The sequence below is a fragment of the Salmo salar genome, chromosome 01, assembly GCF_965601325.2.
Source record: "Salmo salar chromosome 01, fSalSal1, whole genome shotgun sequence".
In the NCBI taxonomy this organism is placed as follows: domain Eukaryota; kingdom Metazoa; phylum Chordata; class Actinopteri; order Salmoniformes; family Salmonidae; genus Salmo; species Salmo salar.
This window is the reverse complement of record NC_138291.1, coordinates 134423599-134439565: the sequence shown is the minus strand read 5'-3', so window position 1 is coordinate 134439565 and position 15967 is coordinate 134423599. Positions and strand designations below refer to the sequence as shown.

Genomic DNA, 15967 nt, shown 5'->3' with positions numbered 1-15967 from the left:
CTCCATATCGGCGTGTTTGAAGCTGTCAGTTAATCTCAGTCTTGTTGTCGGAGGCTGTAAGGGGGTTAGGAGCCTCCATGTCTTAGATACTTGCAAACTAAACAAACACACAGCGTTAGAAATTAGTTAGGTTATGTCCCAAATGACACCCTATTCCTTACATAGTGAACTACTTTTGACCAGAGCCCTATGGACTCGTCAAAAGTAGGGAACTATATAGGGAAAAGGGTGCCATTTAGGATGCAGGCTTAGATGGAGGGAGGAGAAAGTAGTCCTGAGCTAAGGCTGGGCTGGTTGTGGGGACGCTGGAGCTGAGACCAGCAATACAAAAGCCTAGCACACAGCAGAAAACATTAAAGGCTGTTGCGCCAGCTACTTATCCTCCTCCCAACGAGAAGAGAAGTTTACCCACGACAGCAAAATCTACAGACAAGCCACCACTGTTAATCCAGACTGAAACCTTACTGAGAAACCTGTGTGTGAGAATGACTTTGTATGCATCTAAAAAGGTGCATTAGTTACTGTGGGTTTATGTGTGTGTACGCAATGCGCATGTGGTGTAATGTGCATGTGTGCATGTGTGTGTAGAAAGGGGAGGGTGTGGCCATGGCATGTGATGGTGATTGACAGACAGATAAGACAGTAAAGAGCTTTCGTTTACCTTGTCTTTTAGCCTCCTCCTCAGCCTCTCTTTGGACGACGGCAGAAGACTGACTTTAGGGCCACCCTGGCTCCCAGGCTGGCTGGGAGGCCCGTCATTGGGGCCCCTTGAGCTCTCTGGCTCTAGCCTAGCGCTGGCCTCCTCTGCCTTTACATCATCAGTCTCTTCGTTTTTTCTGGGTGGTGCCCCCTTGTCTCTGTCTCCCGTTGGGGTTGCCCCCCTGTCTCTGTCCATTGCCGGGCCACCCTGCGGTCCCTGTTCTCCTCCCTGCCCCTGCTGGTTGTGGTGCCAGCGGCGGTTCTGGCTGTAGCCATGGTGGGGGGGCCCCTGGCGCTGCCCGCCGTGGCCCTGGAACTGCTGCCCATGGCTACCCCCACACTGTCCTCTGTGCTGCTGCTGGTCACGAGGGTGTTGATTGACTGTTTGTTGTTGTTGTTGTGGCGACTGCTGCTGCTGGGTCTTCCTGTCTCCTCCTCCTCCCCCCGGTGGTCTCTGCTGCTGTCTCCTGTAATGAGAGGAGCAGGCAGGTAAGGCTTCTGTTAACCACGTGGCAAAGCGTGACGCGGTGATGCCCAGGCTACTCTGTCTGGCCAGCCTGAACCAAGCCAGCGACCTCAAGCACCCTGTCACAGGGCCACGGCCGACTCCATGTCCATCTGTTCAGCTGCGACTCAGTCACTCCCTCTCGGTCTGCCTGCTCTCACTTGATCATCTATTGTAACACAGTCCCACTATGTCTCTACCTTCTAACACACTGTCTCCCCTGGCACAGACATAGCTCATCTACCAGAGTCTGTCTACTTCTTTCAGTCAAATACTAAAACACCACAGATCTATCTTCAGCTAACAGCTATGGCCGCCTGCTACCATAAGGCCTGTGAGTTCTTATAAATAATAGGTGCTTCCCCATGTGGTGTGGGTCTCTGCTTCACAAGGAGCTGACTGATGCAACAGCATTAAGCACATTTGTTCTACTGTCGCCCTTAGCTTCAGATCAACAGGCGCTTACGTGTCTGTGTAAGGAGGGGGTATAACAACTAATATTCTTTCAGGTAACAACCCTGGACTAAAATCTGATTACAATGAGATGTTCAATTAAGAAAAGTGACTTTTTGAACATGCCTTCCTTTCAACTATAAGGGGCAGGTAGCCTAGCGGTTAAGAGCGTTGGGCCAGTAACCAAAAGGTCGTTGGTTCAAATCCCAAAGCCGGCAAGGTTGGAAAAAAAAAATGCCGTTCTGGCCTTGAGCAAGGCAGTTAACTCCTAAGAACAACTGCTCCCCCGGGCGCCAACGACGTGGACGTCGGTCAAGGTAGCCCCCCCCCCCCCCATCTCTCTGATTTAGACACATTTCGGTTGAATGCATTCAGTTGTGCAACTGAATAGGTATCCCCTTTCCTATCAAACCATCATAAAAACACAAGAACCTAAAGCAAGCAATTCATATGAAACTGTCCTCAACCAACATTCTAACCCTTCAACAAAAGCCCCATCACATCCTAAACAACACTATCCAAGATATTTCCAGCAGATTTTTCCACTGCTTGTGTTCAAATTCAACACCACGCCCACGCTACAGAGGTATGGAAAACATGAAGCAGGCCAACACTCATAAAATCCAATAGCGCCACCATTCATCAATTTTCTCTCTTTAAAGATTGGCCAGCCAGGCAGGCATAGACCCAGGCCATGCAGAGCAGAGATATGTGGCCAGCCATTCAGTCAGCCAGGCTGTATTTTGTGTTTCCAGCGCTGCAGTGATTTGTAATAAGTTAGCCAGCCAGCCAAACAGGGCCAGCTACAGCAATGCTATATAGCCAGTCAATCAGTCAGCCAGCCAGCCAGAGCAGGCCAGTCAGTAGCCGGTCTCCATGATAAGGCTAGCCAGAGAGCAAGAGCCAGCCAGTGCCATGTGCTGCAGTGACATATAGCCAGCCAGCCAGCCAGCCAGCCAGTCAGCTAGCCAGCCTGTTTCCAGTGCTGCAGTGATATATAGTCAGTCAGCCAGCCAGCCAGCCAGCCAGCCAGACAGTGTTTCCCAGTACTGCAGTGCCACTGCCTGCCAAACCTCTGTGACCTACATTACATTCTCTAGAAGAGCTGGATCCTACACGGCTGGCTCACTGGCTCCACAGCTTTTAATTATAAGACTATAGGTGTTCAGTGCTCTGCTCTGCTCTCTGTTCCTTTCCCATGTTATATTTCACTGGGCTATTTATAGTGTTATGGGGCTAGGGCGCATGCAGTACTATCACCCTGAGCTACAGTATGTTAGCCTAGCATAGAGGGGAGGGTTGTGTGTGTGATTGTATTGTGTGTGTGTGTGTGTGGTGGTTATTAAACTGATATGTGACAGTAGATACGAGAGAGGGTCACAGGGAACAGGAGAGTCATGGTGCCCTGTGTGCAACCGTAGCTAGCTTCCTGAACCCCCTGGGACCAGCAGCACAGAATGATTCCTCCCTCCCCACTATGTTTATATAAAACTATATAGAGACATGCTGCCCGGCTAGGACATGCAAGCAACAAAACACAACAAAAACACCACCACAGTCCAAACATACAGATGTTTCCAAAAATAGATGTCCTATAGCTTAACACACACAATGACAGAGTCACTCACATTGTTTTGCAATATGTCAAAGCAATAACAGACAATCACTGAATTTCCACATCTTATTACAACTCAGATATAGAGCAGTAAATTGAGTCAAAGACTAGTTGGGGATGTGGTGGGTCCTAGTCTAGAAGAAGAGCCTAAAGCAATGACTGTCTGTCACACTGATCTGCTGTCAGATGTTTTCTGACAAGTTCCCTGGGACAAGTTCCCTGAGCATCACGCCTGGCTGCCTCAGACAGAAAATCAGAGACACAAACTGCAGCAGACATGCACACACACAGATCTCACTTTACCCCCCAACTTAATAATGCAGGGATTTTTCTGCCATTGAAATCCTTGGGCGGGCACCCAAAGCGCTTTTTCTGGTCGCTTAAATCCAAACAGTGTCATTTTTTTATTATACATTTGCGGGATGGAAAAAGGCTTTCAGTGTTGACTTAAAGGATATAAAGTATGTCGAAAAGATAATGGACCTATATAGTTTTAAATAATATAATATTTGAGATATCACTCAAATAAAACCTACACAGTGCTAGGTTTCCATCCAATTGGTGAGATTTTTCATGCGAATATTCTGAAATCCGTATAAATAGATGTGCATTTTCCCACCAGATGTGTTTTCATCAAATGTACTTGTTGGGGATAAAAGGCTGTGCGTGATGACGTAGTGCACATAAAAATTACTTTTGCAGTTAAATGAAATAGGCTTCCATGGCATTTATCTCTACTGATGGTTTTGTGAAAAAAATAAAGTGTTATAGACTATAGCGAATGTGCCCACTCTGGTCTTGGCACGTGCGCTCTAGCCAACAGCTCACAGATACAGTGCAGGTATAGCCTACATGATGAGATTATAATTATTTGTCACACAGCAGCCAAGCATCGATCATCATGTCACCAGAATAAGACCCTCGATATTTTTTGGAAAGGAGCATCAAGCTTATCACCATGCACTTTCACAACCTTGTAAAGTTCATCCTAATTTATTTCATCTGTAGCCTAATAAACTGCATGCTTTCCCGAGTCGTAGTAGGAGGACTACACAACACATCATCGCGTGACTTCAAGTTTACTTCGATATAATGGTTATTATATCAATATCTGCACATAAAAGGTGTTTCAACCGCCATTTCTCGCATGTTTTCATCAGGCCTGTCGTGACATTTTTTTTAATCGGACATGTACTTTACTTGCATAAAAAGGTTGGATGGAAACCTGGTTAGACTGGGAGAATTGAAAATTCCAAAAACAATGCATTTAGCAGTATAGATTGTTATTATGTTTGCGCAAAAGAACACAGCATTAGCCATGGCAAAATGCATGGAATTGCAGGAAATTAGCTTTAAACGGCAACATTTTCTCTCAGCTGCATGGCAAAATGTGTAGAATTGCAGGAAATGTTCTTTAAACTGAAAAAAATAAATAATATCAGCCTCATCAAGACATTTGTAGAATTGCACGAAATTGGCTTAAAAATGGAATAATTACTTGCCACCGCCAAGACGGGGACCTTTAAAATGTTTCAGCCTCTCCAACAGGGTCGACCGCATCCCCTGCCACGCCCCCTGCCACTCTCACCACCTAAGCCCCTTTTTTATCCAGAAAACCCCCTGTAAGGATCATAATAATTGACTGAATTTACGCAACGTTTTGTCCAGACGCTTATAGCGCTTTACATAGTGAGGAGGGAACCTCACATAATTTCCCCTTTTAAGTGAAACCACACCCTCCCCCCTTTCCTGCTCACAGCCAACAAAACTTAACCTCGGTAGTCTCTTGCACGCAGCCCTCCCTGCTCATAAAAACAGGCCCCCACCACCCGGAATAATATCAACATTTTCCCCGAAGCCTTAGTGCGAGCCTCGAGCGTAAACGCAGCCACGGCCAGACCAATGGAGGAGAGGCTGGGAGTCGGCCTGACAGGCTCAAAATAAAGATGTTCCAAGTCGAGGGCCCCAGGTTCCGACCGTGGCATTCTATGACTTTATGAGTGTTAACCTCGGCCTTATCCCCGACCCCCACCCCTCCCCAACACTGAAACATCTTGGGGGCAGATGCCTAGAAGCCTCAGCAGAGCTCCTGTGTGTTTCATGGTAGAATACTCAGGAGAGGAGAGAGAAACAGCACAGTCTAACACAGAGTTGAATTTTTCAGTGGAACAATAGCCCAACTTGTAAAGACAAAGACACACCTGAATGGCTTTCCAAGAGGTGTTGAGTGTTTGAGTGTCTAGTCTCAGTCCTCCTGACTTAAATCTATAGAATTTCGGGGCAGAAAACTAAGAAGTAAAGTGTTTCAGATTTCAGTAGAATGATCAGGAGCAGAGGAGAGAAACAGAACAGAGTGCAATATTCATATAAGTATTTAATAAAGATGGAAAGCAGTGAGTTGAGGTGAGAGCAGTGTTGGATTAATGGACAATATTGTGTAATGGTGCATGCATAATGAGTATGGGAGGGTTGAATAGAGGGATTCACAATGTGAAGAAAAAGAAGGCTGCCTGTGTGTCCAAATGTAAAACATTTTAGAAAATGAAATGTTAGCCATTCAGAACAGTAGAAAAGAGAAGTGCAGGTGCTGCTGCAGTGTTGGTTTCAACTTTCCTACAAAAGCCTCTGTCTGACCTCAGACATTTATGTTTAGTAACGCTTTTAAAATTCATAATAGGAGATCAACCAAGTCAGCTTTTACAGACATTTTCCTGAACAAAAGTTCTTACCTTCTAAAAGAAAATTGTCTGGCTATATCTATGGAGTCCCATAGATGTCATGGTGGAGAGAATGAAAAAAAAAAACAGCCAGGCTTATCTGTTCCCTTAGTTTTTTGTTATTTGTTCCCAACTTCCCTCCCTCAAATTAGTTCCCTCAATATAAAACATTTGTTCCTTCAATGTATTCATTAATTTGCTCAATGTATTTATTTGTTCCCTCGGATCTCCCGCGCAGATCGATCAAAGCGCCACTGAATGTCGACCATGGTCTCAGCTCTCCATTGCTAGGACTTCTTATGTAAACTACTTCCTCATTTCGCCATTTCGTCTAGTGTGCTTTGTTTGTCATGCATTCTTGTTAAATATAAGTAGGCCTATACACTTCGTGCAAACTCTGATTCATGCCACATGGACAGTCCATTTTGTGCGCCTCTTCGCCATGACCCAGTGTTTTACCCCACATGCACAGGGCTATAGCTAACCTCGTCCCCAGGCTATTGAGCACAAAAGTGTTTGGGAACAAGATTAAGGCCATAGCTCACGTCCAGTAAATCATGGCACCAGCCAAGCGCCTGAATGCGTTTATGATTGGTTTACAATTGTGTATGTGACTCAGCAGCAGAAAGGAATGCTAATTTATTATTTATCATTTCCAGGAGGCTTTGGTGTTAACAAGTGCAATGAAATGTTCTCATCCGTACACAAGGCAAGAATTCCAGGCATACTCTAGCTAGCTAGCTACCTATCCTAGCCTGACTGTTGGCTAACATCCAATCCTATTTTCCCTAACCCTAGCTCCTAACCCTAAAACCAACCCTAATTCTACCCTTAACCCCCTAGAAATAGTATTTGACCTTGTGGGGACAAACACAATGTCCCCAGTTGGTCACATTTTGTTAATTTACTATTTTTGTGGGGACTTCTGGTCCCCACAAGTATAGTTAAACACGTCCACACACACACACACACACGTTTCTGGGTAAGGCCTTTGGGGTGCAGAAGACTCAACGAATAGAAAATCTTGCCGATTCCAAGGATAATAAAATTGAGGGAATTAAATAATAAAACAGAGGGAACAAAAAAAGAACGGCTTAGCCTGGCATTTTTGTCGCCCACCATTACCACTATATATATTTATATATATAAAAACATTTTATACCTTACTTACTTAAGCCAAGTGAGATTTTCATAATAGACCTTGAATATGTTATCCCAAGCGGAATAAAACAGCATCACTTTGACGTGTAGTTTATGGCTGTCTGAAAAGTAATTATCTATCTAGCAAGAGATCAAATAAAATGCTAAATAATTTTGTTGAAAATTAATTGGGCTGAAATGCAGCAGCATTTACAAAACATTATAAATAAAAGTAAACTTTGAATACATAATATAGTAACAATAGGCCTACAGGTACCCGGATGTTGACTATGCTATGTATATTTGAACTTTGTGGTTGTGTGTGTACATGGTTCTCTGTGCACCATGAGGCACTAAGCATGCTGAGACAGAAGAGTGCAGGAGATAGAAGTCAAGGTGACTGGAGAGGAGAAAGCACTCTCTGCAATCTGGGTGGTACTCTCTTAAGGGAGGTGGGGCTGGAAATAATGTAGTTTGAACCTCGGGTGGATACGGATGGGCATAGTGAAGTGTTGTAAGAAGACGCCTGTGACCCCGTCTTGCACTCTAGCTGGCTGTTTGTGGGGGGTGTGTGTGTCTTGTCTACCCATCAGCCTCTCTGCTTGGCCTCCCTGGTCCCCTCTCTCAGGGAGGTAGGGGGTCATTTCAGTGTCTGTCGGCCTTCCCTACCTCCACGCCATCACACCAGATCTCTCACACTGCCATGTCCTCTACATGACTCCACACCATCCCCATAAAGACCTGTTAGAGTTAGACCAGAGTACAGGAGGGGATCTACGATAATATTTTTCAAAAGTGGGAGAAAAAAAAAAATATTTCCATGTTTTTATGAATATTGCTAGCAACAAAATAATGAACAGATTTGTAATTACATACCTACAGCAGAAAAGATGAGAATATCTTCTTCCTAATGTCAACTTTATTTCTCTCTCAAGCAAATTACACTTATTGCAGATAATTACACTCACTGGTGCATCTGACATAGGCTTTGAAAAAGCACCCGAGTACCAGTAACTTAGGCCATTCACCAGACGCTTTTATCCAAAGCGACTTTCAGTCATGCTTGCATAATTATTATTTTTTTTTACATATGGGTGGTCCCGGGAATCGAAACCATTATCCTGGTGTTGCAACTGCCATGGTCTACCAACTGAGCTAAAGGGGACCACAGACGAGGCAAGCTTTCTTGGCTTGGACATACATTTTTTCCAACACATGGCTAACGCCATGCGCACACACACACACACACACGGATTTAGTACTGTAGCTATGTGGTAGTGTAGGGGCCTGAGGGCACACAGTGTGTTGTGAAATCTGTGAATGTATTGTAATGTTTTAAAATTGTATAAACTGCCTTCATTTTGCTGGACCCCAGGAAGAGTAGCTGCTGCTTTGGCAGCAGCTAATGGAGATCCATAATAAATACAAATACCTTTGTTTAACCAGCTAAACAGCTTCTATTAGCCGAGCAGCTGCACACAAGCCAAAGATCACCATGTGCAATACCAAGCATCAGCTGGAGTGGTGTAAATCTCGCCATCATTGGACTCTGGAGCAGTGGAAATGCGTTCTCTGAAGTGATGAATCACGCTTTACCATCTAGCACTGTAAAGTTTGGTGGAGGAGGAATAATGGTCTGGGGATATTCTTCATGGTTCGGGCTAGGCCCCTTAGTTCTAGTGAAGGGAAATCTTAACGTTACAGCATACAATGACATTCTAGATGATTCTATGCTTCCAACTTTGTGGCAACAGTTTGGGGAAGGCCCTTTCCTGTTTCAGCATGACAATGCCCCCGTTCACAAAGCGAAGTCAATACAGAAATGGCTTGTTGAGATCGGTGTGGAAGAACTTGACTGGCCTGCACAGAGCCCTGACCTCAACCCCATCGAACACCTTTGGGATGAATTGGAACGCCAACTGCGAGTCAGGCCTAATCGACCAACATCAGTGCCCGACATCGCTAATGCCCTTGTGGCTGAACGGAAGCAAGTTCCAGCAGAAATGTTCCAACATGTAGAGAAAAGCCTTCCCAGAAAAGTGGAGGCTGTTACGGCAACAAAGGTGGGACCAACTCCATATTAATACCCATGATATTGGAATGAGACGCTGGACGAGCAGATGTCCAAATTCTTTTAGTCATGTAGTGTATCTAACAAATCTATTCATTTTAAATTGTTGTTTACTTCTTGCGATTATCCTTCACCCGATGATAAGACAAGTGGGCCATTTTTTTTTAACATATGATGGACGTTCCTGGGTTCCCGGTTTGCCTTGGCGGGGGTCCCTAGGCAAGAACAGGTGGAAGACCCGAGTTAGACTATAGTACCACTCAACCTGAATGAGATCAACGCTATCTCAACCTAATAATAGCAGACTCCACAAATCTCCCTCATGGGTTTCTCTTCCTACTTAAATTCATACTATACACTTACTATACAACAAATCCTCAATCTAAGAGGAACAGACTCCACACATCTCCCTCATGGTTCTCCTACTTAGCTAATACAATACTAATACGAGCCGACTTCACATCTCCTACCTATAATACACTTATTATTCAGGATGCTTCTCCTTACTTCTCTTTTTAATAGGACGAGCAAACGTCACATCTCCCACATGGCTTTCTACTAGTCCCTACCTACTAAACAATACTAAGCAGAGCAGACATCACAATCTCCCTCATGGTTTTCTCCTCAACTTCTACCTACTACAGTACAATACTAATCAGGATACTAATCCTCACTCCTTCCCCTCTCTACTAGGACGAGCAGACACTTCTCTCTCCCACTTAGCTACTAAAAGTAGCTTACACATACCAATTAGGATACTGAAATTCACTCCTTTCTTTCTTTACTATTAGCAGCCAGGTTCTTTGTCAAATGTATTCATTTTTATTTAACCCTTATTTTACCAGCCATGGTCAAAGACCCTGTCATGGAAAAAAAAACTCAGCAGGGACCTGTTTTGTTCTGGGCTGGTCTAGTTAAAAGAAGGAAAGCATAGAACCATGCATAATTGATCAGCAGAAAATGACATGGAGCCAATGATCTATTCAGGGGTGTAACGGTACACGTATTTGTACCGAACCGTTCTCCCTCTCACACACACAGTTTGGACACACCGACTAATTCAAGGGTTTTTCTTAATTTTTTACACTGAAGAATAATAGTGAAGACATCAAAACTATGAAATTACACATGGAATCATGACGTAACCAAAAAAGTGTTAAACAAATCAAAATATGAGATTCTTCAAACAGCCACCCTTTGCCTTGATGACATCTTTGCACACTTGGAATTCTCTCAACCAGCTTCATGAGGTAGTCACCTGGGCCCTCTTTTATCAATGTTGCATAGAAAAGCTTCTAAATTAACTCGCATGAAGAAACTGTAGAATTTTCGCAAGTAAAAAAAAGTTTGTATTTATCAATTGCTCGTACGCTTGATGTACACACACCAGTAAGTATTTTGCCTTGATAAATCAGACACGTTCTAAAACACTGTGCAGGTGAAGTCTCATTTACATAAAGAACTGCCCTATATGACCATTTATGGTCACAAACCTTCCCTTTAAAGCTGCAAGAAATGTCTCTAATTTCTGTCCGCCAACATGGAGAAATGAAAGACAAAGAAAAAAACGTTTTGGACGCAGAAATATAACTTTTGATCACCGAAGTGGAAGCAAAACAAGATCCTCCAGCAATGCAAGATTTGCCATTTTGGACAAGTCACAATACCTCAGTGTTGCCTTTATCCTTTAACTGGTTTAACTAAATTGCCTCCAACCTTACATTCCACTCTCTAATTTACTTTATTATTCAATTAGGCTTAAATGGTTTCATGTTTATGAATTCGATAGCACTCTGAGAAAACTATGAGTAGCTTAAGTGTCTATAAAAGAAAACGCATGAATAAACTATTCATGTATTATCTTTTTTCATCATAGTTTATGATTTGGTCCAGTACTGTATGTCAGTCCTTTCTCCATTTGGTGGATGGTATTTCATTAGCAGTTTGACTTTTCTACCACAAGGTGCTGTGTGTACGCAGGGTCAGAGGTGTGCTTACATTTACGCACATTCTCAAGTAGAAGTACAAATTGATAAATCCCACACTTTGCTTATAAATGATCGCACGCATGGTTTACGAACATTTCTGTTCGTATGCAACATTGATAAATGAGGACCCTGGAATACATTTCAAATAACAGGTGTGCATTTGTTAAAAGATAATTTGTTGAATTTCATTCCTTCTTGAGCCAATCAGTTGTGTTGTGACAAGGTAGGGGTGGTATACAGAAGATGGCCCTATTTGGTAAAAGACCAAGTCCATATTATGGCAAGAACAGCTGAAATAAGCAAAGAGAAACGACAGTCCATCAATACTTTAAGACATGAAGGTCAGTCAATGTGGAAAATTTCAAGAACTGAACGTTTCTTCAAGTCCAGTCGCAAAAACCATCAAGCGCTATGATGAAACTGGCTCTCATGAGGACCGCCACAGGAAAGGAAGACCCAGAGATACCTCTGCTGCAGAGGGATAAGTTCATTAGAGTTAACTGCACCTCAGATTGCAGCCTGAATAAATGCTTCAGAGATCAAGTAACAGACACATCTCAACATCAACTGTTCAGAGGTGACGGTGTGGTCGAATTACTGCAAAGAAACCACTACTAAAGGACACCAATAAGAAGAAGAGACTTACTTGGGCCAAGAAACAGGAGCAATGGACATTAGACCGGTGGAAATCTGTCCAAATGTGAACAGATTATCTCTGCACGTGTGGTTCCCACCAGAAAGCATGGAGGTGGTGTGATGGTGTGGGGGTGCTTTGCTGGTGACATGGTCAGTGATTTTTTTAGAATTCAAGGCACACTAAACCAGAATGGCTACCACAGCATTCTGAAGCGATGCCCCATCCTATTTGGTTTGCGCTTAGTGGGACTATCATGGACAAGGACAATGACCCAAAACACACCTCCAGGCTGTGTAAGGGGTATTTGACCAAAAAGGAGAGTGATTGAGTGCTGCATCAGGTGCCCTGGTCTCCACAATCACCAGACCTCAACCTAATTGAGATGGTTTGGGATGAGTTGGACCGCAGAGTGAAGGAAAAGCAGCCAACAAGTGCTCAGCATGTGGGAACTCCTTCAAGACTGTTTGAAAAGCATTCCTCATAAACTGGTTGAGAGAATGCCAAGAGTGTGCAAAGCTGTCATCAAGGCAAAGGGTGGCTACTTTGAAGAATCTAAAATATATTTTGATTTGTTCACACTTTTTTGGTTACTACATGATTCCATATATGTTATTTCATAGTTTTGATGTGTTCACTATTGTCCTACAATGTAGAAAATAGTTTTAAAAAAATATTGAAATTTTTAGTTTTTTTTAAAACTTGAATGAGTAGGTGTATCCAAACTTTTGACTGGTACTGTGTGCATATACACTACCGTTCAAAAGTTTGTGGTCACTTAGAAAAGTCCAAGTTTTTGAAAGAAAAACACTTTTTGTCCATTAAAATTACATCAAATAGATCAGAAATGCAGTGCAGACATTGTTAATGTTTAAATAGCTGGAAACAGCAGATTTCTTTAATGGAAATTATACATAGGCGTACAGAGGCTCATTATCAGCAACCATCACTCCTGTGTTCCAATGGCACATTGTGTTAGCTAATCCAAGTTGATCATTTTAAAAGGCTAATTGATCATTAGAAAACCCGTTTGCAATTATGTTAGCACAGCTGAAAACTGTTGATTAAAGAAACAATAAAACTGGCTTTCTTTAGGCTAGTTGAGTATCTGGAGCATCAGCATTTGTGGGTTCGATTACAGGCTCAAAATGTCCAGAAACAAAGAACTTTCTTCTGAAACTCGTCAGTCTATTCTTGTTCTGAGAAATGAAGGCTATTCCATGTGAGAAATTGCCAAGAAACTGAAGATCGCGTACAACGCTGTGCACTGCTCCCTTCACAGAACAGTGCAAACTGGCTCTAACCAGAATAGGAAGAGAAGTGGGAGGCCCCGGTGAACAACTGAGAAAGAGGACAAGTACATTAGTGTCTAGTTTGAGAAACAGACGCCTTACAAGTCCTCAACTGGCAGCTTCATTAAATAGTACCCGCAAAACACCAGTCTCAACGTCAACAGTGAAGATGCGACTCCGGGATGCTGGCCTTCTGGGCAGAGTTGTTAAAAAAAAGCCATACTGGCCAATAAAGACTGGCCAATAAAAAGAAAAGATTAAGATGGGCAAAAGAACACAGACACTGGACAGAGGAAGGCCAGCATCCCGGAGTCACCTCTTTGCTGTTGACATTGAGACTGGTGTTTTGCGGGTACTTTTTAATGAAGCTGCCAGTTGAGGACTTGTGAGGCGTCTGGTGGTAACATTTTTGGCTTTACAGCAATGGACAGAGAGTTGTGGGTGAAACGTTAACTGTATGTCGCCACTGCTCAATTAGATTAAATAGCCTATGCAGAGTGGCGCATGTAACTTATTTTTGTCGGCCAATCACAAGTCATCAACTAGTCATAGAGCCTCCGTGTGCACCAAAGCAAGTTAGGAGATTATCAAAATAAATGGAAAGTGGAAATAAAATTGTTAACCTCTAGGGGCTAGGGGGCAGTATTTTCACGGCCGGATGAAAAACGTACCCAATTTAAACAGGTTACTACTCTGGCCCAGAAAATAGAATAATAGAAGATTTGGATAGAAAACACTCTGAAGTTTCTAAAACTGTTTGAATGGTGTCTCTAAGTATAACAGAACTCATATGGCAGGCAGAAACCTGAGAAAAAATACAAGCAGGAAATGAAAATCTTGTGGCTGTACTATTTTCAAGTCATTGCCAATAAAACACACAGTGACAAAGGATTCATTTTGCACTTCCTATGGCTTCCACTAGATGTCAACAGTCTTTGATTTAGATTTTTGCTGTTTTGAATTTCCCGCCATGCTAGCAATCCCGTCAGTAGGATTCTATCCCCAAGGGGTCCCTAAATGAGAAGGATATGCCACAATGACTAATAATCAACAGATAGGCTGCTAATTATTTATCTGAATGGAGGTGTTATTTGATCCTGCACATTCTGAACATGTACCACACCAGGACTCTACAGTGCAACCTTCTTACTTGCATATGCGCCTAAATATTTTGCTGTGCGACCTGGAATTAAGATTTAGGAGCACCAGAGCACCTAGAAAAAAAATCACCCAGATGATAATTGTTGCAATGATTACTTCACTGTACCGCAGCCCGAGTGCCATGGGGAATACACTGAGCACCATTACTATAAAGAAAATGGCTTGTTACTTGCAATATTTTCCATTGTGCTCCTATATTTTTCAAATTTTTCCAGACATTTCAAAGGGAAGTTGAGCCCTGGAATTTGGGGAATTTTGCTTAAATTAAAAAAGAAATTGTTCATAACAGTGAACCTTTTTTATAGGATAAACATAAGGCAATTCTAGGTCTTATGGCATATTTTGGTTAAACTATCCCCAATTCAATGGAATTGCAACCCTTTGCATGCACAGTGCATTCTTCCATCACATGTACAGCTGACTCTCAAGATCTTACGCACTAATGAGATGCTATCGAGCCCACACTACTACACTGTCTGAGCCAAGGACTACATGCTTTCTGTTAAGTTTTGATTACAATACTGGGTGGGGTGAATATACACTGCTCAAAAAAATAAAGGGAACACTTAAACAACACAATGTAACTCCAAGTCAATCACACTTCTGTGAAATCAAACTGTCCACTTAGGAAGCAACACTGATTGACAATAAATTTCACATGCTGTTGTGCAAATGGAATAGACAACAGGTGGAAATTATAGGCAATTAGCAGCGTAGTGTCCAGAGCATGGAGGCACTACCAGGAGACAGGCCAGTACATCAGGAGACGTGGAGGAGGCCGTAGGAGGGCAACAACCCAGCAGCAGGACCGCTACCTCCGCCTTTGTGCAAGGAGGAGCAGGAGAAGCACTGCCAGAGCCCTGCAAAATGACCTCCAGCAGGCCACAAATGTGCATGTGTCTGCTCAAACAGTCAGAAACAAACTCCATGAGGGTGGTATGAGGGCCCGACATCCACAGGTGGGGGTTGTGCTTACAGCCCAACACCGTGCAGGACGTTTGGCATTTGCCAGAGAACACCAAGATTGGCAAATTCGCCACTGGCGCCCTGTGCTCTTCACAGATGAAAGCAGGTTCACACTGAGCACGTGACAGACGTGACAGAGTCTGGAGACGCCGTGGAGAACGTTCTGCTGCCTGCAACATCCTCCAGCATGACGGGTTTGGCGGTGGGTCAGTCATGGTGTGGGGTGGCATTTCTTTGGGGGGCCGCACAGCCCTCCATGTGCTCGCCAGAGGTAGCCTGACTGCCATTAGGTACCGAGATGAGATCCTCAGACCCCTTGTGAGACCATATGCTGGTGCGGTTGGCCCTGGGTTCCTCCTAATGCAAGACAATGCTAGACCTCATGTGGCTGGAGTGTGTCAGCAGTTCCTGCAAGAGGAAGGCATTGATGCTATGGACTGGCCCGCCCGTTCCCCAGACCTGAATCCAATTGAGCACATCTGGGACATCATGTCTCACTCCATCCACCAACGCCACGTTGCACCACAGACTGTCCAGGAGTTGGCGGATGCTCTAGTCCAGGTCTAGGAGGCGATCCCTCAGGAGACCATCCGCCACCTCATCAGGAGCATGCCCAGGCGTTGTAGGGAGTGGAGGCCACACACACTACTGAGCCTCATTTTGACTTGTTTTAAGGACATTACATCAAAGTTGGATCAGCCTGTAGTGTGGTTTTCCACTTTAATT

General features: G+C 43.7%; 1 protein-coding gene across 7 annotated transcripts in view; it reads right to left on the bottom strand.

The window, feature by feature from the left end:
• LOC106561224 (CBP80/20-dependent translation initiation factor) overlaps window positions 1–15967 on the bottom strand; it is a 158647-nt gene that overhangs the window by 54169 nt on the left and 88511 nt on the right. For all 7 annotated transcript variants that reach the window (XM_014124945.3, XM_014124977.3, XM_014124951.3 and 4 more), the window contains one exon: window positions 662–1166. In XM_014124945.3, coding sequence (XP_013980420.1) covers window positions 662–1166 — 505 coding nt within the window. The remainder of the gene's footprint in view (window positions 1–661; window positions 1167–15967) is intronic.